This window comes from Mus caroli, unplaced genomic scaffold, assembly GCF_978045245.1.
Source record: "Mus caroli unplaced genomic scaffold, Mus_caroli_1 scaffold_10, whole genome shotgun sequence".
Lineage (NCBI taxonomy): Eukaryota > Metazoa > Chordata > Mammalia > Rodentia > Muridae > Mus > Mus caroli.
The window spans coordinates 45548759-45570607 of record NW_028227265.1 but is presented as its reverse complement, the minus strand read 5'-3'; the positions used below and the strand labels follow the sequence as shown (position 1 = coordinate 45570607).

At 49.5% G+C, this 21849-nt stretch overlaps 2 protein-coding genes across 2 annotated transcripts; both read right to left on the bottom strand.

Moving 5' to 3' along the window:
* Positions 1 to 11: 11 nt before the first annotated feature.
* On the bottom strand, positions 12 to 12236 carry Il27ra (interleukin 27 receptor subunit alpha). The gene is made up of 14 exons (XM_021170621.2): positions 12128 to 12236; positions 11766 to 11883; positions 10570 to 10727; positions 10324 to 10481; positions 9135 to 9291; positions 8959 to 9032; positions 5908 to 6091; positions 5630 to 5818; positions 3875 to 3976; positions 3634 to 3792; positions 1703 to 1828; positions 1207 to 1297; positions 1001 to 1109; positions 12 to 880 (listed from the first exon to the last, which is right to left on the bottom strand). Exons 1-14 carry the CDS (start codon positions 12210 to 12212, stop codon positions 701 to 703), a joined length of 1890 nt encoding a protein of 629 aa, XP_021026280.1. The 5' UTR covers positions 12213 to 12236; the 3' UTR covers positions 12 to 700.
* A 319-nt stretch (positions 12237 to 12555) lies between these two features.
* Positions 12556 to 14685, bottom strand: Rln3 (relaxin 3). The gene is made up of 2 exons (XM_021169243.2): positions 14499 to 14685; positions 12556 to 13053 (listed from the first exon to the last, which is right to left on the bottom strand). The coding sequence occupies exons 1-2, from the start codon at positions 14683 to 14685 to the stop codon at positions 12815 to 12817; spliced, it is 426 nt and encodes a 141-aa protein (XP_021024902.1). The 3' UTR covers positions 12556 to 12814.
* Positions 14686 to 21849: the final 7164 nt, after the last annotated feature.

The window sequence follows — 21849 nt, the reverse complement described above, 5'->3', positions numbered from 1 at the left end:
TTTTATGCGTGTGAGTGTTTTGTTGGTGCATAAGTAACCACGTGTGTGCAGGGCTCACAGAAGCCAGAAGAGGGCATTGGATTCCTTGGACCTGGAGTTACAGGTGATTCTGAGCTGCCCTGTGGGTGCTGAAAACTGAACGTGTGTCCGTTGCAAGGGCAGGGAACCAAACTTAGGTCTACTGCAAGAAAACACGGGCTTTTAACCACTTCAGGCCCTTGAATGTGTCTTTCGAGTCACCACCCCATAGCCTGCCTGGTAGTTATTCTTGCTAGAATGAAAAGTTATGACTCGATGAGGTGACGCACACCTGTAATCCCAGCTCTGGGGATGCTGCAGCAGGGAGGATCACAAGTTCAAGGCCAGCCTTGGCTACCTAGCAAGCCTGTGACACAAGGAGGAAATAACAACGATGGGGTTGAGGCTGTGAGCGCATTGATTCTTCTGCAGTAACAAACAGATGCCCAAGACCCAGAGGCAAGGAAAGTAAAAGCTGGTTGGGCAGGAGGCAACACACTCATTTCTTCTCAGTCCTTGGAAGGCAGAACCAAGTGAGTCTTGGTGAGTTCCAGGCCAGCCTGGTTGTTATATCAAGTTCCAGGCCAGCCATAGTGAGATCCTGTCTCAAAAATCTAAAAATACAAAAACGTCTAGCCCAAGATAGGAGTACAGCCCCTAGCTGGAGATCTAGCAGATCAGGCTAGATCCTGGGGGCGGGAGGCCTCAGAAGGCCCAGCTCCTCTGGTGTGGGCAGGAAGTGTTTCTCATACCCAGAGTAAATCGGGGCAGAGGCTTTAGGGGACTCCACAACAGGCTGTAGCTCCACTTCCTCCACCTCCAGGATGGGTCCGTCCTTGGGTGGCTGGGGCAGGCTCACCTCCTGGGGAGATGGAAGCTTGAAACTCAGTGCTCCTCCCCTCCCACTTGCCCCAGCATCCTCCAGTTGGAGAGTGGTGCTCCCAGTTGGAGAGTGGTGCTCCCAGGGGTGCCATTTTCTCACCTTGATATAAGGTTGCCCAGAATTGCTGTTGGCAGGATCAGGAACTCTCTCCCAGATCCACTGGGGAAGCAACTTGTGTCGCCGGTGTAAGCACCTGGCCTGTAAGCACCTGGTAGCAAACATATTGCTAGAATCCATGAACTTTCTGAGCCCCGAGGCCACCCAGGCAAGGCCTAGCTGCCAAAGCCCATGTCTGGAAGCCTTACCTGGTACTGGCCAGGCTCAGCCCACAGCCTATCAGAAGCAAACCCCACAGGGACAGAACCCAGGGCAGAGCTTTCCACCTGATTCTATTATCTGTGGATAAGGAGAATAGTTGGCACTAAGTAGACAACCATCTTGAACAAGGGGTCTGTGAATGGGAGGGACTTTTGAGTGGATGGGGTCGAAGGTATGGCTATCCTGAAGAAAGACTGGGCTTTTCAGTGGGTGAGGCAGAGGGTCTAACTATCATGAAGAAGGGGTGAGACTTAGGGCACAGGGATGTGCTGACAGGCAAAGCCAGGGTTGGGAGTGCAGCTGTTTTAGACATACAGTGTTGATTACTGCAATGGCATTTAGCAGAAGCAGACCTGGGGTGTGGTCCTGCGTTCCATCCTAATCCTCTCCATCAGGAGCTTATCCACCACTGAAGCCCATGTTAAGACTTCAAGGCACCCCTAGCAGGAAATGGGCAGGCATCTCTCCTTCCCCAGCTCATACCTGGTAGGTGAAGTGAAAGGTTGGGACCAGGCGGGCCCTGTCCTGCAACGGTGGACACCGTCACCCACAGCTTGAAGGAACCCGAGTGAAGGTTGGGCAGAGTGGCAGTCTGGGTTTGACTGCTCACTGAAAGATAAAACCAAAGAAGTTGGGGCAAGCAGTGAAATCATGCCCCAGGGCCTTTGCACATGCTCTTTCCTCTCTGCAACTTTCCACACAGCTCTGTCCTGGTCATCTTTATTTACTTATGTGGCATTTAATGATTTTCAGGGGGCTGCCCCATAGGCATGCCATGACACACACGCCGAGGTCAGAGGGCACCCATTCTCATCACTCATTCCACCATAGGGGTCTTGTGCTTTGTGGGAGGGGCTTCACTTGGTGAGCCATTCCATATCCCTCCCACCCCATCTACTGTCAATGTTATTCAGTTGTCACTTCCTTAATAAATTTTCTGAACCCCCACCCTCAATTTAAATGGAACCCCATTTTGTACACAGCTCTAATCACCACTCGGCATTCTGATTGGACGTTATCTCATTTGTCTATCTCTCTGAACCTTGGAAAGTCTGCCTCTGAGCTGCCCTGAGTGCTTGCCTCCAGTGCACAAGACCCTGAGTTTGACCCCTAGCCCTGAAGAGGGGGGATAGAAAGCACGGGAAGGAAGCAGGCAATGGCACAGAAGCCTGTGCCTATCCTTCTGGCTCCTCAGAATGCAATTTCCAGGTCAGGTTGAGAGCCTGTCTCAACAAACAAACAAAACAGTAAAGTGTAGCAAACCCGCTGTGTGAGCAGGATTTGGTAAGCTGGAAGGGGAGAGGCTGAAGTTGCTGGAATGTCCCCAGGGTGAGCCAGTTTTCCTTACTTTGTTACTCTATGTGTGATGATGGCATTGTGTGGAGGTCCGAGGACAGCTTGTGGCAGTTGGTTCTCTCCTCCCCCACGTGGGGTTCAGGGACTGAACTCAGGCCCTCTGACTCAACATCAGGAGTATTAATCTGGTGAGTCATTTCACAGGCTGTGAGTCGAATTTTGTAACAAGGTCAGAGAACTTTTATGGTTGGGAGGACAAGAAATAATGATTTTGTTTCTTCACTGATGGGGATGGAACCCAAAACCTTGTACACAATGAACACTTGCTCTACTGGGGAGCCACACTGCAGCCCCGCCATGCCCCAGCCCCACGCCAGGGGACTCTAGACAGGAACTCGATGCTGAGGTACCATCCAATAACAGTACTTAAACAAACAAACCAACCACATTCTTTTATATTGTTTCTTATGTGTGTGGGTGTTTTGCCTGAATGTCTGCCTGTGTACCACATACATTCAGTGCCTATGGAGGACAGAAGACATTCTCAGTTACTGGGACTGGAGGTACAGATGGCCATGAGCTGCTGTGTGGATGCTGGAAACCAAACCCCAGTAAGAGCAGTCAGTGCTCTTAACTGCTGAACCTCTCCCCAGCTCCGGGAATCTGTCTCAAGGGGTTCAGAAGGAAAATCACATGCAATCCTATAACCCCTGTTGACAGTCAGGGAACATTCTTTGTATATTTGAGCCTTGGCTTTGCTCGAAACTGGACTGCCTCTCTCCCTCCTTCTTTCCCTCCCTCTCTCCCTCCCTCCCTCCCTCTCTCCCTTCCTTCCTTGCTTTCTTTTTTATCAAAAAAACAAAGCCATCTAAGCATCTGTAGTCCTCTTTGTCTTTCAGTGGTGTGAAATATGACAGGTGTCCATCACTGTCGATGAGTACAGACTGAAGCCTTCATCTTTACTGTATCTGTAAGCCCATCTCAGTGGTTGTCAAGATTGTTACTGTCCTCTGGAAACTCAGTGACATAGAGTTCCCAGAAGCTGGGAATGTAGGGGCAGGGTGGATGAGAGGTGGGTCTTAGGGGATAGAGGGAGGAAGAGGAGGCATGTAGCTCACCGTTCCTGCAGACTGTGAAGATGCCTCTGCTCTGTATGCAGAAGGTGTAGTGAGTAGCCTGGCCTCTGAGCTGGTGTCTTGGTACTTCTCCCCAGGCTATAACAGGTGTCCCTGGGGGGTCATCTGGAAGTCTCCAAACTGCTGGCCCAGCAAGGGGTACTGTGAAGAAACCCAGAGTGTCAGTATCTATTTCAGCTCCATGAGCGCCCCACCACGCCCCCATCCTCCTGCACCATCTTACCTAATTCCTCTCTGAATCCCCAAACTGAGGGTGCAGCAGCTAATCCTCCAGAGTATACTGCAGTCACTGTAATTCGATAGGGGACCCCTCCTTTGAACTCCCCTGGGAGAAATAGGACGAAGAGAACACTTACAGCTGGTTCTCCCCACCACCCACCCCTGGGCAGTGCCTACTTGTCATTTGGGCCCCTGGGGGAGGCTACTCCACAAAGAGTCAGTGAGAATGGATGGACAGATAAGCAGCTGTAAACAGCACAGGAAAAGACAAATCCCGTTGTATGCAGTGATTTGTGCCTATAGAGGCGAGGCTGAGGCTGGGCTACACAGAGACCCTGCCTCCAAGAACTAAACACCTGTCCCGAGGTTGTGGCTCAGCTGGTAGAGTTCCAGACTAGCATGCAGGAAGCCCTAGATGGCTTTTCCTCAGAAAAAGCAATATGTTCTCTGATCACTGAGCCATCTCTCCAGACCTTTATTTTATTTTTGATACAAGATCATACTATATGGTCCTGGCTGGCCTTGAACTCACAGAGATATGTCTACCTCAGCCACCTGAGTGCTAATTAAAAGCACATAGTGGTACAATCCTGGAATCCCATCACTTGAAGGATGGAGGCAGGAGAATCAGAACTTCAAGGTCAGCTTTGCTTGGTTAGTGAATTCAAGGCCAGCCTGCGATACATGACATCCCCTCCATCTGGAAGGGAAAAGGATAGAATAATAAAATAACAGGAAATAAAATAATGTCAGGGCTCTGTGGGTGTAGTACCACACACCTTTAATCCAGCCAGGTAAGCTGTACTTTTTCAAAATGTAAAAGGATTAAGGAGCTGGAGAGATGGCTCTGAGGTTAAGAGCATTGGCTGCTCTTCCAGGACACAGATTCAGTTCCCAGCACCCACACAGCATTTTAAAACTGTAGTTCCAGTCCAGGGGATCTAGAGCCCTCTTTGGGTTCTACATGCTACATGCTACATGCTATTCCATGTAGATGGGATTCCAGGTGTCCCTGGTAACAAGGTAATGTACACAGTACATACATTCAGGCAAAATTTGCAAGTGTGCGCACACACACACACATACACATGAATAAGAAGTATGTCTTTAACCCTGTCTCGAAAAACCAAAAAAAAAAAAAAAAAAAGTATGTCTTTAATACCAGCCCTCAAGAAGCAGAAGCAGAATCTATGAATTCAAGGCCAGCCTAGTTTATAGGGTGAGTTCTAGGACAGACAGAAATACATAGTGAGACCCTGTCTCAAAAATAACACAGAGCCGGGCAGTGGTGGCGCACCCCTTTAATCCCAGCAATTGGGAGGCAGAGGCAGGTGGATTTCTGAGTTTTGAGGCCAGCCTGGTCTACAGAGTGAGTTCCAGGACAGCCAGGGCTACACAGAAAAACCCTGTCTCGAAAAAGAGAGAGAGAGAGAGAGAGAGAGAGAGAGAGAGAGAGAGAGAGAGAGAGAGAGAGAGAAAGAATAAGGAGTCAGGTATGGTGGCACACACCTTGAATCCCAAGATTTGGGATTTGAGCCTTATCTGGCTTCCTGTGTCAGCAGGTGATCTCCCTCTGGCACAGATTCACACTACAACACCATAGACAGAAAGCGACCACTAAGGTCAGCAGATGCAACACCTTGTGTTCTTGGTCCTCTAAAACTATAAGCTACACAAATCTCTTTATTTATAGGTGTCCAACCCCGGGTATTTTGTTATAGCAACAGCACATGGGATCCCAGGTGTCTCAGGGTCTAACCTGGTAACAATGTGCTGAGGTTTCCAGGGGGGAGACGGGTCCAGCTGAGCTTGTCCAGGCTGTCACCATCTTGAGCCCAGTCCACCACATACTCCAACGGTTTCCCGGTCTCTTGTTTCCAGGTCACCTTTATCCCTGGGCTCCCATCAGCACTGCTCACTCCCACGTCACAGGGGGCAAGTTCTGGAGCTGGAAGTGGGAGGAAATACCTTGTATGTTCATTCAGAGAAGCTCCTGTCCCCCAAGGTATTGGGCAGAAGAACTCCATGTCGCTTTACCCAAGCACACCAGAGACAGGTTGGTGGGAGGCACCCAGCTGGTGCTGTTGCCAGGAGAGACCACAGCCCACTCCATCCATGCAGGGACAGGGGACTTGCAGCACAGGACCTCTTCTTGAGTTGTAGTAATATCTCCAGCCCCAAACCAGACTGTGTAAGTCACCTGCACACAAGGTCTTGGGTCCTGAAGGGGAGGAGAAGTTGTGGTTAGTGAACCCCCATTTTGTGGATTGCCTACTATTAATGATGGCAAGACACCTGTTAAGTCAGGCAGCCCGGCAGCATGCTATGGACGTAGACACTGAGTCTTGGAGAAGTTTACCGGGCTTTATAAAGTAGGGCTGGGAAGGGAAAGGAGGTGGCCCAGTGGGTGTGAAGTTTAAGGAGAAGCCTGGTGTGCTAGCCCATATCTAGAATCTCAGTATCCAGCAGGCAGAGGCAGGACAAGTTGACACAAATTTGAAGCTAGCCTGGGCTACGTGTAACCCTGTCTTAAGGAACAAAAGTAGATCTATAGCAAGCAAGATACCAACTTTACATAAAGGCAGCTTTGATCCTGCACCTATTGGCCATGTCTTGTTTTGCCCTGTTCCTGGCTTGAGTGGCGGTCAGACCAGATTTAAATAACAACCAAACCAAACCAAACAACCTGGTCTTGGCACTTGAGTTTGCAAGCTTGATTCTAGAGCTGGGGAGGTGGCTCAATTGGAAATGTGTTTGCTGTGTAAGCAAGCCTAAGGATCTGCGTTCAATCCACGGCACTTGTATTAAATGCCAGACACGATGGCATACTTGGAACCTCAGTGCAGTAGAAGTGGAGACAGGTGGATCTCTGTGACTCACTGGCCAGCAAGCCTACCTTGGTTAGAAAGCTCCAGGGAAAGTGAGAAAGCATGTCTCAAGAAACATGTGGTCAGGGCCTCTGGCTTCCTCATGTACACACACCTAAACACATGTGAATACACACATGTACATACACAAATATTGATCTTTTTCAAGATTTTACGTGTGTGTGTGTGTGCATGCACATGTGTGTGCCTGAGAACATGACTTCAGTATCCAAGAAGCCAGAGGATTCCCTGGAAGTAGAGTTGCAAGCAGTAGGAAGCTGTCTGATGTGGATGCTTGGATCAAACTCACATTCTCTTAATGTACTCTCTCCTAATCACAGAGCCATCTTTCCAGCCCCACATACATTTATCTTAGTGTGTGTGTGTGTATGTGTGTGTGCGCACGCGCGCTTGTGGAGGTCAGAGGACAACTTTTCGGTAGCTGGTTTTCTCTTTCCACCTTGTTTATGGTGGGGGTCTCTCTTCCTCTTTCGGCCATTGTGCTGGCAGACTAGTTGGCCTAAAAGCTAGGTGATACTGTCTCCATCTCTCCTACTGAGGAGTGGTAGGATGTACATCGAAACACCCAGATGATGATGATGATGATGATGACTTCAAGATTCATTAGCCAGGCATGGTGACACACACCTTTAATCCCAGCAGGTGAATCTCTGAGTTCAAGGCCACTTTGGTCTACAGATTGAGTTCCAAGACAGCCAGAGCTATACAGAGAAACCCTGTCTCAAAACAAACAACCCAGTCTCAAAAAAAAAAATTCCTCAGAGACCAGAAAGAAGGCATTGGATCCCTGGAACTGGAGCTACAGACAGCTGTGGAGCTGAGATGTGTGTTCTGGAAACAGAGTCTGGGTCATCTTCAAGAGCAGCCAGTGCTGAGCCATCTCTCCAGATCCACATCCAGCTTTTTACGTGGTTCCTGAGACTGAGTTCTTTCATTCAAGCTTGCTTCACCCCCTTGTCCTCTGACCTCCATGAGTGCACACGCACGCATACATCTCACATAGAGAAGGCTGGCCTCAAATTTTATATCTAGGCAAGGATGGCCTTGAAGGATGGCCCCCTTGGTTCCCATTGGGATTCCAGCTGCACCCCATCACATCTGGCTCATGCAGTGCTGTGGCTAGAGTCCACGACCTCGGACACTCCAGGGAAGCTCTATATCTGGGCTGCACTCCAGCAGGACCTAAGAGCTTTGGAACATTGATTAAGGGCTCCTGCCCTGCTGCACACCTCCGGCTCCCTCCCCTGTGGCTTTGTAACTTCCTCCCCAGTGGAAATGTACAAAGATGAGAATGTGTAATAATTTAAGTGATTCCAGAAAACTCTAGCAGGGCACAATATTTAACACCTTCAATACTACCACTTAAGAGACAGAGGCAGGTGGATCTCTGTGAGTTAGAAAGTATAAATGGTATACACACATGCATTTACACCATATACAAACATATATGCCTTTGCACACATGTGTGAATACACTTACTTACCTGCATGTGTACATGCATATGTGTATACATACATTCACATGCAGGCACCCACACACATCTGCATGTTCACATGCACAATAAACGCATGTGGAGTTAAATGGATGACATTTAGCTGTGTGGCTCAAGAGTCATGGTATGTTTTATTCCTTGTAGAGTTCAGCCATGCCCAGCAGATATTAGATGTTCAACAGAATTTTTTCACTGCTGAGTGTGGAGCCTGGAACCTCATACACTCTTGCTAAGTATTCTGTCACTGCGCCTCCCTTTAAAACTTTTTGTTCAGACTAAGTTGCCCTGAACTCACTCTGGCTGGTCTTGAATGTGCTTTCTTCCTGCCTCGATCTCTTGAGCAGGTGGGATCCTAGGTGTGGGCCACCTTGAATCAGGAAGACTAGGATAGGCTCTTCTACCTGTTGACGGCAGCGCAGGGGCAGCCCGGCAGCGTGCTATGGACATAGACACTGAGTCTAGTACATGTGTTACATCTTGCCAAACTGCACTGATATCATGTCCTGAATCCAGACCTTCATATCTTCTTTCTCCTGCCTGTCCCAACCAACACACCTTAGATCCCCCACAGGCAAACCCCACCAACTCCCTGCTCGCACAACTAGCGCTTCAAGAGAGCTCTGCAATCCTAGAACAAACCTCCAGGGGGCAGCAGAGGAAGCCATTGCTGCTGATAAGTTCCCAAGCCCCTTTGGACATGAGGCTCACCTTCCAGACAAGCAGGGCTGCCCGTTTGCCAGAAGTTTCACAGACGGTCCCCGATACCCACACATCTTCAGGATCTGATGAGGATGAGAAAAGACAGGTGAAGTTAGATGAACAAGACTGCCTGGACTGTGGTGGGCTGAGGCCCAAAAGTGCAAGACAAATGGAGCTGTCCTCACCTAAGAATGGCGTCAGGAAGGACATGGGCGAACTCCACTCGCCCCATGGATATCCGTTCTCCACCTGGCAGCGGCCAGACACCTGGTAGCAGGTGCCAGGTTCCAGGTTCTGCATCTCAACAGGAGTCAGCCCAACTGTCTTCAGCTGGGGCTCCAGCTGGGGAAACAGATGGGGCCGCCCTCTGTTGAGAAGATTTTTTTTCTTCTTTTTCCAATGCTGTGGTCCTGGCTCTGACCCAGGCTAGGCAGGACCTCTATCATTGTTACATGAAGCCTTTGGGTGTGTGTGTGTGTTTACAGATGTATGTGTGTACAGATGTTGATGCTGTGTCTTCCTCTGTTGCTCAACATCTTATTTTTTTAAACTTTATTATTGTGTATTATTGTGTATATTGTATACGTGGGGAGGGGGTCAGAGGACAATTATAGAGTAAGTTCTCTCCAGCTACCTTTGTGTGGGTCTCTGAAATCTAATTGAGGTCATAAAGTGTTCATGACCACTGCCTTTCCCCACTGAGTCATCTCCCTCTTCCTCCACTTCATTTTCTCAGCCAAATGTCTCCCGGACTCTGGAGTTCGCTCATTTGTTAGACTGGAGGGTGGGTCAGTCCTGAGGTCTGCCTGACTGCCTCTGCTGAGGTTACATGGTGCCACCGTGCCCGCCTCTTTCACTGGCTGCGGGGCCACACGCTTGTGTGTCAGGTACTGTTTACTGAGCGATCTCCCAGCCCCGCCTGCGCGTTGGTCCTTTTATTTATTTCCTTTTTTTGAGACAAAATTTTAACTGATTAGGAAACCCATGCAGGCCAGGTGTGGTACTGCACACCTTTAATCCCAACATGGGAGGCAGAGTCAGGTGGATCTCTGTGAGTTTCAGGCTAGCCGGGATCATACTGTACCCATCCCCCAAAGCTACTTGGGCAGAATTTAGGGATGGCAGCGAAACCCCGCCATCCTGGTGCTCAGGAAGACAAAGCTGGAGAATATAGCAGGCTTTGGGCCAGCCTGGCTACATAGCCAGACTCTATCTCAAAAAATAAGCAACAAATGAACCAAGTTGCCTGTGAGGCCATCTATGCAGAACTTGGGGTGACTCCGTGACAGGCACCAAATGAGACTGTGCTCTGTAGGATTTGGGATGCTGTCCCATCCTCTGCAGAGAGAGTAGGAAGGAAGCCCAGACACTCACCTGGGTCCATGCTTCAGCCTGGTATTCCTTGTACCGGAACTGACAGATGAGAACTTTCTGCAGTGGCCACACGGGCGGTGCCCACTGCACAGTGGCCTCCAGGGTTTCTTCCTCAGAAATATCCACTTGAGAGAAGATCTGGGGGGTGTCTGGCTTCACTGCAAATGGGAGGCCAGAGTGCACTGAGCTCAGGCCTTCAGCCACCCTCCCACGCTCCCTACACTATGCCCCCCCACACTTCATTACTTTGGGTCTCCAGGTTCACAAAGACAGGGGACCACGGAGGCTGTCCCTCTTGTGTCCTCCAGATGAGGAGTTTGTCAGCCATGGTGAACTGTTCCCGGGGAATGGTCACCCAACTCTGTTTGGAAGGCACCTTCACCTCCCGGACTCTATTGGGATGGCTGTGAGGAGAGATTGGGAAGAGATGCACGTTGGCACAGCCTAAGCCCCAGGCTAAACTTCCGGCCCTGCACCAACTTCATGCCTCACCCTGCTCTGTTTGGGATCTGAATCCCTTGCTCTTAAGTCAACACTGTGACCTGAGGAGAGTGACTTAAACTCTCTGTTCTTCTACTTCTTTAAAATGTATGTGGTACACCTACCTTCTAAAAGAACTCAACAGTGGGCCGGGTGACTGACAGTTCACACCCGACAGTTCACAGCTGTCATCCCAGCACACAGGAGACGAAAGCAGGATTGTTAGAAGCCAGCTTCACAGGGTAAGACCCTGCCTCAGAAAACATGCTGTTCTCCAGGGCTCCTCCCAAAGTGCTTTTTCTTTGTCCTTTACTTAGCGCAATTGAAATGAAGTTTCCAGACACACTCTCCCCTGGACTCTGAACCCTAAACCATACCAGAACCAGCTTTTGTTGTTGTGATTACAAGTGCTACACTGACATTTATTTATTTATTTATTTATTTATTTATTTATTTATTTATTTTTGAGACAGTTTCTTACAGCCCAGGCTGATCTCAACACTTGTTGTGAAGCCGAGGTTGCTCTTGAACTCCTGATCTTCTTGCCTCCATCTCCCAAGAGCTGTGTTTGCAGGTGTGTATCACCATGCTGCTTAGAGTGAACTAAACTACTCAGAAATTCAAGTTACCTGCCCGATGTAGTACAACAAAGATTTAAACCTGCTTTCTAGTGCTCAGCAGTTTTTCTTTGCCATGTGCCTACCGTGCTGATGGGCAGAATCAATCATGGCAGGCATGCGTCGTCATTACTGTGGGGGTGGGGGTTGAGAGAGGGAAAGTGGCTAGACCTGAGTTCTGCGGTAAGTGAATGAGTGGGCTAGCCTGAGGGTCATGAGGGTGTGGACTGAATTCCCAGTAGCTGGACTGAGGGGCGGGCGGTGATTCTCTTAACTAAATTCGCTTGAAATCTGAGTAACCACTTTCCGTCCTCAGTTTCCCCTATACCACTCCAGGGTACTCACTATTTCTGACTCTGGTGATACAGCACAGATGGAGTCTCCAAGTCGCCTGAAGGTTCCCAGGAGCAGTTCAGGATTCCCAGGGGACCGACGCTGTAGCACTGCAGTGGGCCTGGACTGCCTGCAGGGGCGCAGAGAGCCGGGAGGACCGTGGTCAAGTTCCCGGGGCCTGAACTTGCTGGTCTGTGGATGCGTCCATCCTCCGGTACAGTGGTAGTGCAGTACCAGAGCGCAGGGCCTGGCACGTGCTGGGATGGCGCAGAGGGAGTCCCGGGCCCCTTTCCGTCCTGCTACATACTGTTGTCGCCCAGTTCCCGATGCCCTACAACTGTGACCCCGAGCCAGCCACTCACGAAGCTGCTCACCGTGGGGCCGCGTCCCGAGCAGCAGCGACATCAGCGACAGCAGAAGCTCCAACGGCGTGAGGCGTGCAACCCGGAGCCGGTTCATGGCTCGCAGGGACAAGTGACACCACCAGGCATGGGGCTTACAGCCTGCGGGAAGGAAGCCACCCCGCCCCTGGCGGGAAGTCCCCAAATCCGCCCACCCCCAGCAATGATACGCACGCGTGCAAATGCTCAGAACTGAACCTTTATTTTATGAGGTGGGGAAATCTGAGTACTGAGGACCTGGCGCCCTCAGTCCTGGGGTCTGCAACAGAGTGCTCTGTTTGGGGGGCTGAAGAGAGAGGAGAGGGGGGCAGGTTAGCCAGGGACAGTGGCGGCAATTAGGGCCGGATAGAGGGCGGGGGCGGGGGAGACTCAGTGAGGCCAGTTTAAGAATATGGGCATCTGGTTGCTGCTGGGCTGCTGGGGGTGAGGTTGTGGCGCGGAAGAACTCAGCCATGAAAAACAAGTTTCTGTTTGGCTGGATAGAGGAGGGGCCGACAGCAAGGTGGGGAAAGGTTGGCATGTAGTGTGTGCGTCTTGGCAGAGAGTCTGTAAGGAGACAGTGGACCCCTTGGTGCCTCGCCTGTAGGAATGCTCTTGAATATCGCACAGCTGACAGCAGCTTGTAGGCACGGCCCGTTTCTCCATCGCTCAACCCTGATCCTAGCACAAGCTGCTAATTTGGCTCTTGCTACAGCCCCACTCGCAGCAACTGCTGGAAAGGCCAGCCAACACATCTCTGCTGCCCCGAACCACTCCAGGTGACCCTTGCCAGGTGGCTCGACCACCATAGAAAGCCTGGGGGGATTTGGTTAGGGCCAGCCACTCGCTGGAGCCCACCGCTTCATCCAGCTCGCTGGCCAGGTGGTCTGTATTGGCTTCTCCATCAGCGAAGAAGTCCCCTGCAAAAGCAAAGAGGAAGAATCAGAGCTCAGCCCGCTTACATCTCCAGTCTGGAGGATCAAGATTGCGGTTCTGAGTTTGATTTCATCCCCTCGAGGGTTCAAATGCTGGCTCTGTTGTCAGTTTCAGTGCTAAGCCGGACTTTCCTGTCACAGAGTCCATGCGATTCTTTATTTAATGTGGACGGAGTAGATGGAAATATGCATTTGGGAGCTAGGCTCCCTAAATCAGAATAGTAAATGAGATTACTTCTGTCTCCCTCCTAGGCTCAGTTTTCTTTTCCACAAAGCAGGGGAGGAGGAGGGGGAGGGGAGATAATAATAACTTCTACTTTTTTTTTTTTTTTTTTTGCTTTGTCAGGAATATCAGACTGGATGCCAGCAAAAGCACAATACACAATACTATGGGATACATGAGGAGCACTCAAGTGAACACGGATCATCTCTTGACCGTCTTGTTTGCTTTACCGAATTCACTTCTTCCAGCCTCGCAGTGACCGCTGCTGAGTTTGCTGCTATTGACACCTACTTACTAACTGGGACCCTGGCTCCTCATCAGGCTTGTGTGAGGACACAGCCATTTGGCCATAGAGCTACTGTTTTGAGGCAGGCACATTCCTACCTGCGCATGCATCCATCATCCATCTGTCTGTCCATCATTCACCCACACACCTCTCTTTCATCATCATCTTCCTCCTCCTCCACCCCATTTTTTGGTTTTGCGAATTTTTTTTTTTGAGACGGGGTCTTAGGCTGTCCTTGAGTTCATGACCACCCTGCCTCAGCTTCCCAGAGTGTTGGGATTCTAGTCACAGTCTCCCAAGCCCACTGTGTCACCTCATTTGTCTTGCCTCTAAGGAGCTGCACTCTCCTGATTGGCCTCCTGCTGCTCCAGACACACTAAACAGTGCCCTGTTAAAGAATTCTGCAAGGTCTCACCCACTGTGTCTACCATTTCACCAGGAATGGTCTCTGCAGGGAGTAGCAGGGGCTAGAGAGGCCAGAAGGTGGCGAAATCAGGCCCTGTGTTTAGCATTTCGCGCCCTCTCAGCAGACTGGGATAAAAAACCTGATGTGCCCTCACCCAAAGGGAGCACTTCAGGGGCAGCGGCACCTCTGTGTGGTGTCATGCTACACACAGCCAGGAAAAGGTAGCCTAATGGCTTTCTGATTTCCACACCCCTGCCTCTAACCCCAAGATGCCTGGCTTCCAGCTACCTCAATTGAACTATCCTGGTCCTGAGGAAGCTTAAAGGCCGGCAGAGGTGTTTCACTGCATATGACTAGGCAGGGATTCTACCCTGTAGCCCAGGCTGCCTTTAAATGTGAGTTTTTTCTGTCACCACCTCCCAAGAGTTTGGAACTAACTATGCCTGGCCCATGCAGTCTGTTTTGGCTTTGCGCTTACCAGGACACCTGTTCCAGGTTGATTGACTAGCACTCACCCAGAGATTCGTGGGCCAAGAGGTCCGCCCGGCGCCATCGTGAGCCTCCGCAAGTGAAGATGACCGCGCGGATGAACTCCCGACCGCAGAGCTTCACCCCGTAGGGCGCCGGCCTCGCCTCGGCCTGCAGCCCCAGAGCCCCGAGGAGAGCCCAGGAAGCCAGCAGCAGCAGTCCGCGCATTGCCATGATTAGCTGAGATGCCTGCGACCCAGGTGCTCTGTCTGCACCACCTCCGATCCCCTATTTATACAGGCTGGCTCCCAGCGCGGCCCGCTGACCTGGGTTATCTTCTGAGCAGAGGGGAGGCAGTTGGCAACCTGACCTTTACCATCTCCTTGCTAAGAGATAACCTTTCACGCAGACAGGGTGACATGGCTCAGCTCTCTGTCATCTTCCACACAGAGCAAGTATCCTGCTTCAGTCTACTACTAAGTTTTGGGATTATAGGAGGAAGCCACCACTTCTTTCTTCTTAGACAGAATCTCCTAACCTGGCTATCCTCAAACTCTCCTCTGAGCTGGACAGATGGCACAGTAGATAAGGATTTCTGCTCTTCCAGATGGCCTGAGTTTGGTGCCCACTACCCAAAGCAGGCAACACACAATTGCTTGTAACTCCAGCTCCAGGAAATTCGATGCCCTCATCAGGAGCCTGCATGTACATGCATATACATATGTGCACATATACAGACATAAATAACAATAAAAAACATTTTTTACAATAAATAAATAAATAAATAAATAAATAAATGTATTTGTTTATTTTACATCCTAATCACAGGTCCCCCTCCCAGTGTTGAGGTCTCAGGTGTGAAACGTCACATTTTGCTTTTAAAAATCTTATTCTTTTTTTTTTAATATTTATTTATTTATTTAATGTAAGTACACTGTAGCTGTCTTCAGACACTCCAGAAGAGGACATCAGATTTCGTTACAGATGGCTGTGAGCCACCATGTGGTTGCTGGGATTTGAGCCATCTCACTAGCCCTAACAATCTTATTCTTGCTAGGCATGATGACATACACCCAGCACTCAGGAGCAGAGGCAGGTAGATCTCTGAGTTTAGGGCCAGTCTAGTTTACATAGTGAGTTCCAGGCCAGCCAGGGTTACATTGTGAGACCCTGTCTTCCTTCCTTCCTTTCTTTCTCTCCCTTCCTTCCTTCCTTCCTTTCTTTCTTCCTTTCTTTTATTTTTTGTTGTTGTTGTATTTTTGAGACAGGGGTTTTTGTTCTTGTTGTTGTTGTTTTGTTGTTTTGTTTTTTTGAGACAGGGTTTCTCTATATAGCCCTGGCTGTCCTGGAATTCACTCTGTAGACCAGGCTGGTCTTGAACTCAGAAGTCCTCCTGCCTCTGCCTCCCAAGTGCTGGGTTTACAGGTGTGTGCCACCACCGCCCAGCAGAGATCCTGTCTTTAAAAGTCCAATTTTAGCCGGGTGGTGGCTGCGCATGCCTGTAATCCCAGCACTTGGGTGGCAGAGACAGGCAGATTTCTGAGTCTACAGAGTGAGTTCCAGGACAGTCAGGGCTATACAGAGAAACCCTGTCTCGAAAAACCAAAAAGGAAAAAAAAGTCCAATTTTGTTTATTATTTTAGAATTATGTAAGTATATTTATTTATGTGTCTTTGTGTGTGTGTGTGTGTGTGTGTGTGTGTGTGCATGTGTATGTGTGTCTCTGTGTGAGTGTGTGTGGGTTTTTGTAGAGACCAAAAGTGGGCATCAAACTCTTGGAATTCGAATTACAGGCTGTGCTGCTGACATGGCTGCTGGGAACAGAACTTGGGCCCCACACAAGAAGAAAATGCTCTTCTCACTGTGCGGCCTCTCAGCCCCTCTGCAGTTCTGGGGTGGCCTGGAATGACCTTAGGGCTGGAGAGACAGAGATGGCTCAGAGTTTATGTGTCCTGGATGTTCTTCCAGAAGACCTAGGTTTAGTTCCCAGCACCCACATGGTAACTCACAACCATCAGTGGTAATTCTGTGTCCAGGGAATCTGGCGCCCTCTTCTGGCCTCTGCAGGACCAGACATGCAAATGTTATACAGACAAGCGTGCAGGCAAAACACCTATGCACATATAAAAATTATTTTAAAATAAAAGCCCTAAACCTGTGGTGAATTCTCCCACCCTACCACTTATTTTTCTTAGCTTTCTTTCTATGGCAACAAAAGGGCAGAGATGGGAGAAGAGACAGAGAGAGAGAGAGAGAGAGAGAGAGGAAGAAAAGAAGAGAAAGAACAGAATGGGGAGGGAGGGAGGTGTATTTTATGTACCTTGATTATTAGGCTCAAGGCCCTGCACCTGCTATGAAAGGGCTTACACAGCTGCATCCCAAGAACTTAAATTTCTTTTAAAAATTGAGATTTATAATTTCATTTTATCTACTATCAATCTATCTATCTATCTATCTATCCATCTCTCCATCCATCCATCTAATGAGGATGTGTGCCATGGTGTGCATGTGGAGGTTGGAGGACAACTTGCAGAGATCAGCTCTCTTTTTTCTGTGTGTGGTTTTTGTTTTTTGTTTTTGTTTGTTTGTTTGTTTGTTTTTTTGAGATAGGGTTTCTCTGTATAGCCCTGGCTGTCCTGGAACTCACTTTGTTGACCAGGCTGGCCTCAAACTCAGAAATCTGCCTGCCTCTGCCTCCCGAGTGCTGGAATTAAAGGCATGTGCCACCACGCCCGGCTTGAGATCAGCTCTCTTATTCCACCACATGAATCCTGGGACTTGAACCCAGGCTTGGTGGCAGGCACCTTTATCTACCCTGACATCTTGCCAGCCCTCCCTGCCACCGCTGTCTTACTCAAGACAGGGTCTCACTGAGTTGCCCGTTTGACCTTGAGCTTATTCTGTAGCCTAAGTTGGCCTAAATTTTGCTCTCCTCCTGCTTCAGCCCCCCTGGTAGTTGAAACTACAGTGCTTCCTCCAGCAGCCAGCTGGGAAGTTCAGCCAACAGCTTCCAGGCGCTGCTCTGAAGTGCTTGTCTGCAACAGCTAATTTCAAACTTTCTTACTTGCTTGTTTGTTTTGTTTTTTTCCAGACAGAGTTTCTCTGTGTAGCCCTGGAATTCACTCTGTAAACCAGGCTGGTCATGAACTCAGAGACCTACCTGCTTCCACCTCTCCAGTGCTAGGAATAAAGGAATGTGCTGCTGCTGCTGCTGCTGCTGCTGCTGCTGCTGCTGCCGCCGCCACCACCTGAGTTCAACCTTTCAATGAGATGTCAACTCGATATCCTCAAATTCTTTCTTTTAAAATTTCTTTTTCTTAAAAAATTCTTTTAGATTTAGTTTATGTGCATGAGTGTTTTTCTTGTCTGTCTGTCTGTGTACCACGGAGTGCCTGGTATCTGAAGAGGTCAGAACTGGAGTTACAGGAATCGTGAGTTCCATGTGGGCACTGAGAACCCAAGTCCTCTGGAAGAGCAACACCTGCTCTCAACCGCTGAGCCACCTCTCCAGCCAGCCCCATCTTTGTATTTCATTTGATCTGATGCGCATGGATGTCTGATTAGCACATATATCTGTACCTGCAGTGCTGTAGTGGGAGGTGGCAGAGAAGAGTGTCAGGTCCCCTGAAACAGGAGTTGCAGACAGTTTTTAACTGTCATGTGGTTGCTGGAAATCAAACCTAAGTCCTCTGGAAGAACAAGCAGTGCTCTTAACTGCTGAGCCACCTCTCCAGCTGTCAGATTCCTGAAACATTAACCGTTTTCACATTGCACCGCAAGGCAATATGAGAAAGGAAAGCCCACGGGCACAAGTATGGTCATATAAAAAAATGTGTCTGTGTTCATAAAGCATGTGTGTGCTGTGGGTGAGTGTGACACCTATGTAACGGATGCATGTGTGGTGTGGGGATCGGGGTAGCACGGGTATGCACAGAGGTCAGAGGACATGGGCCATCCTGTGCTATAACGCTCTACCTTGTACTCTTGAGACGGGGGTCTCTCAGCAAACCTGGAGCTAGGCAGACGACCCACAAGCGGCAAGCAAATTGGTCTGGTTGTTTTCAACTCCACAGCAGTGAGGCCACACCTGGCTTTTTAATGTGGGCTCTGGGGATTTGAACTCAGGTCCTCCTATTTTTGCAGCAAACACTCTTATCCACTGACCTTATTATCCTCTGTGAGTAAAGCCTGTGTGTAAATAGGTTACCCAGTCACTGCTCCTCAGGCCAGACACAGGATGAGTGCCGGGGTTCTCGCCGAGTCCTTCTGGTCACCATTCTCCCCTCCTCCAGAGATGGCCGACCTCTTCACTTTCTCATTATGTCTCTGTTTTCCATTAATAGATTTCTAGTGTTTTGAAGCCCCGGAGATGAACCCAGGGCCCCAGGCACGTTTGGAAAGGGCGTGGCACAGAGCCACAGCACAGCCTGCAGACACGGGTTTGTGAGCGGCTGGTCTTGTTCACTGGACTGTGGTTTAATAGACTGGTTTAATTCTTTTTTAATGATCCATTTTTATTTTATGTGCATTGGTGTTTTGCCTGTATGTATGTCTGTATGCGGTGTGGATCCCTCAGACTGGAGTTACAGACAGTTGTGAGCTGCCACGCTGCTGCTGAACTGGGACCTTGGGAAGAGCAGCCTGTGTTCTTAACCTCTGAGCTACACTCCAGGCTTAACGTTGGTTTTTGTTTTTTGTCTTTTTAAATGTGTTCTTGTGTTGGTCCTGTGGCATGAGTGTGAGGTCAGAGACCACCTGAGACTTAGGACTCAGTTCTCCCCTTCCATTATGGGGGTCTTGGGATCAAACTTGAGTCTTCAAGCTTGGCAGCAAACACCATTACCTGCCAGCATATATGTAGGCATACGTGTATATATGTTCATCTCAGGGTCTCATGTGTCCCTCAAATTCACTATGCAGCTGAGATTGACTGAACTCCCGATCATCATTCTTTCACCTAGGCATGCGCCATCGCAACCTTTTGTGGTCATCGTCGTCATTACCACCATCACCACCACCACCACCATCATCACCACCATCACCACCACCACCATCATCATCATCACCACCACCATCACCATCACCACCACCACCATCATCATCATCACCACCACCATCACCACCACCACCATCATCATCATCACCACCACCATCACCATCACCACCACCACCATCATCATCACCACCACCATCACCATCACCACCACCACCATCATCACCACATTCATTTATTATGTTTGTGTACATATGGGGATCAGAGAACAACTTGCAGGATTCAATTCTCTCCTTTTATGAAGTGGGTCAAACCCAGGGTTTCAGACTTGCTAGCAAATACCCTCGCCCGCTAAGCTAGCTCCCTGGCCCTACCCTACATAAGCAGTGGAGATGATCCAACTCATGCTTCCCACTGCTAGGTGACACTCTATCGATGAGCCATGCCCTGGTCCCTGAATGGAATTCTTTACACTGGTCAGTGTGGACTAAGAGTGTAGCTCGGTGCTGATCACAACTGGTCAGGTGGAATCTAGGGCTACAGAGAAAGTTTTATGTCATTTTCTTCTGAATCTAAAAACTAAGAACAAAGCTGCTAGGAGGCGATTCAGTTGGTAAAGGACCCGAGTTCCACCCTGGAAGCCTCTTAAGAGCCATGTTTAGTGGGATTGCCTGACCCCTAGCATCGGTGCTGTGGGGCAGGGGTGGGGGTGTGACGGAGGAAGGAGCAGAATCCTGGAGCTCACAAGCCAGCTGAACGAACGCCATCCAGATTCAGTGAGAGGTTCCATTCTCAAAGAGTAAGATGGAGGAAGCCATGCACACACATCACACGTGCACATACATGCGAACAAAAGGAAATGGCAATAAGATTAAAACTAAGTAAACACACACACACACGTGCAAGCAGTGTTCTCCACCTAATTCCAGTACTCAGGAAGCTGAGACAGGAGGATTGCCCCAAGTTGCAATCAGCCTAGGCTCTGTAGTAAGTTCCCAGCCAGCCTGGACTACATAGTGAAACTCTACATCAAAAGAAAACCAAGGCTTTGCTGATGGGTGGACCTGGATTTGCATCTCAGCTCTGCCTGCTTTCATGTTGTGTGAATGTAAGGGAGTCACTTGACCTCTGTGCCCCGATTTCTCATCTCCATAACAGGGAGGCTTGGAGGAGCACATCATTGTCACCTGCTCTTTGGTCAGCTGTGCCCCTTTGTCCTTTCCCGCTCCCGTGGCTATCTCAGGAGTCACACTGTACTGTCTGGAAAGGACTGATGACTAATCTGCTAGCTGCCCCTTTGCCAGTGCAGCTCATGGAGTGCAACCTTTTGCCATTTTCTCCCCCACATCCTGATGTCTGGTCATCAGACATCAGGAGCCTGTTGACAGACAGGAGCAGGTCCCTTGGGGTCTGACTGGCTGGCTGACCCATTCAGGCATCTCTTTTGTGCTTTACAAAGAATCTGAAATCTGAGCCCACCCAGCTGAGATATAATCCTGGTTGTTGTATGCCTGCATTGCAGTTTCTCTGAAACAAAGATGTTGGCAATGTGTGTGTTTGCTTCAGGGGCCAGTGGAGCTTGGGATGGGGGGGTGTGCTATGAAGTGCCTAGCATCCAGGAAGAGATATGCTCGGTCCTGGTGCCTGGGACCAGGGATGAGATCTTATTTGGAAATAGACACTTTGCAGATGTGATAAGGATCTTGAAGAGAGATCATGCTATGTTGTCTTCCTAGAACCCCAGTCCAGTGACAGAGCCTTAATAAAAGACAGAGAGGGGAGTCAGGTCACAATGCCTGTAACCTCAACTCTTGGGATATGGCACAAGATCAGGGGGCCAAGGTCATCCTCAGCTGCACAGTGTATTTGAGGCCAGCCTGGGCTGCATAAGACTTTGTCTCAAAACTCCAAAAGAAAACCCAAAAGGGCTGTGGAGACAGTTGGTAAAGCCCTTGCCTTGCAAGCATGAAGCCCCAAGTCTCTTCCCACAGTCGAATAAAAACAGTGGTGCTCATCTGTGATCCCAGCATTAAGGAAGCAGAGACTCCAGAACCCACGGGGGCTCACAGGAAACCCAGTCTAGCCAATCCAGGGGCTACATGTCCAGCTAGAGTCCCTGGCCCCAAGGGCTGGGGCTAGTGGATAAAGTGGTTGTCATACAAGCATGAACATCTGAACTCAGGTCTTCAGGACCTCTGTAAAAGCTGGGTGCAGAGTGTGATTGTAACCCCAGCAATCTCACAGCGAGATGGAAGGTAGAGACAGGAAGAGTCCTGGAATCTTGAGAAGCTAGCCTGCAAATGGAGAGTAAGAAACCATCCCTCAAGGAACAGGGAGAGGGAGAATCACACCCAAGCCTGGTTTCCAACAACTATAGGTGCACAGAGACATGCAGTCACACAGAC

What these genes read in the sequence shown, in the direction of transcription:
- Il27ra (XM_021170621.2), bottom strand. Translation starts at nt 12,212, where the DNA reads ATGAACCGGCTCCGGGTTGCACGCCTCACGCCGTTGGAGCTTCTGCTG. An exon ending in CTTCACAGTCTGCAGGAACG is followed by an intron (nt 1,829 to 3,633) that starts GTGAGCTACATG and finishes TTTATCTTTCAG; the next exon opens with TGAGCAGTCAAACCCAGACT. An exon ending in CCTTTCACTTCACCTACCAG is followed by an intron (nt 1,298 to 1,702) that starts GTATGAGCTGGG and finishes CCTTATCCACAG; the next exon opens with ATAATAGAATCAGGTGGAAA.
- Rln3 (XM_021169243.2), bottom strand. Translation starts at nt 14,685, where the DNA reads ATGGCAATGCGCGGACTGCTGCTGCTGGCTTCCTGGGCTCTCCTCGGG. An exon ending in CTTGGCCCACGAATCTCTGG is followed by an intron (nt 13,054 to 14,498) that starts GTGAGTGCTAGT and finishes TTGCTTTTGCAG; the next exon opens with GGGACTTCTTCGCTGATGGA.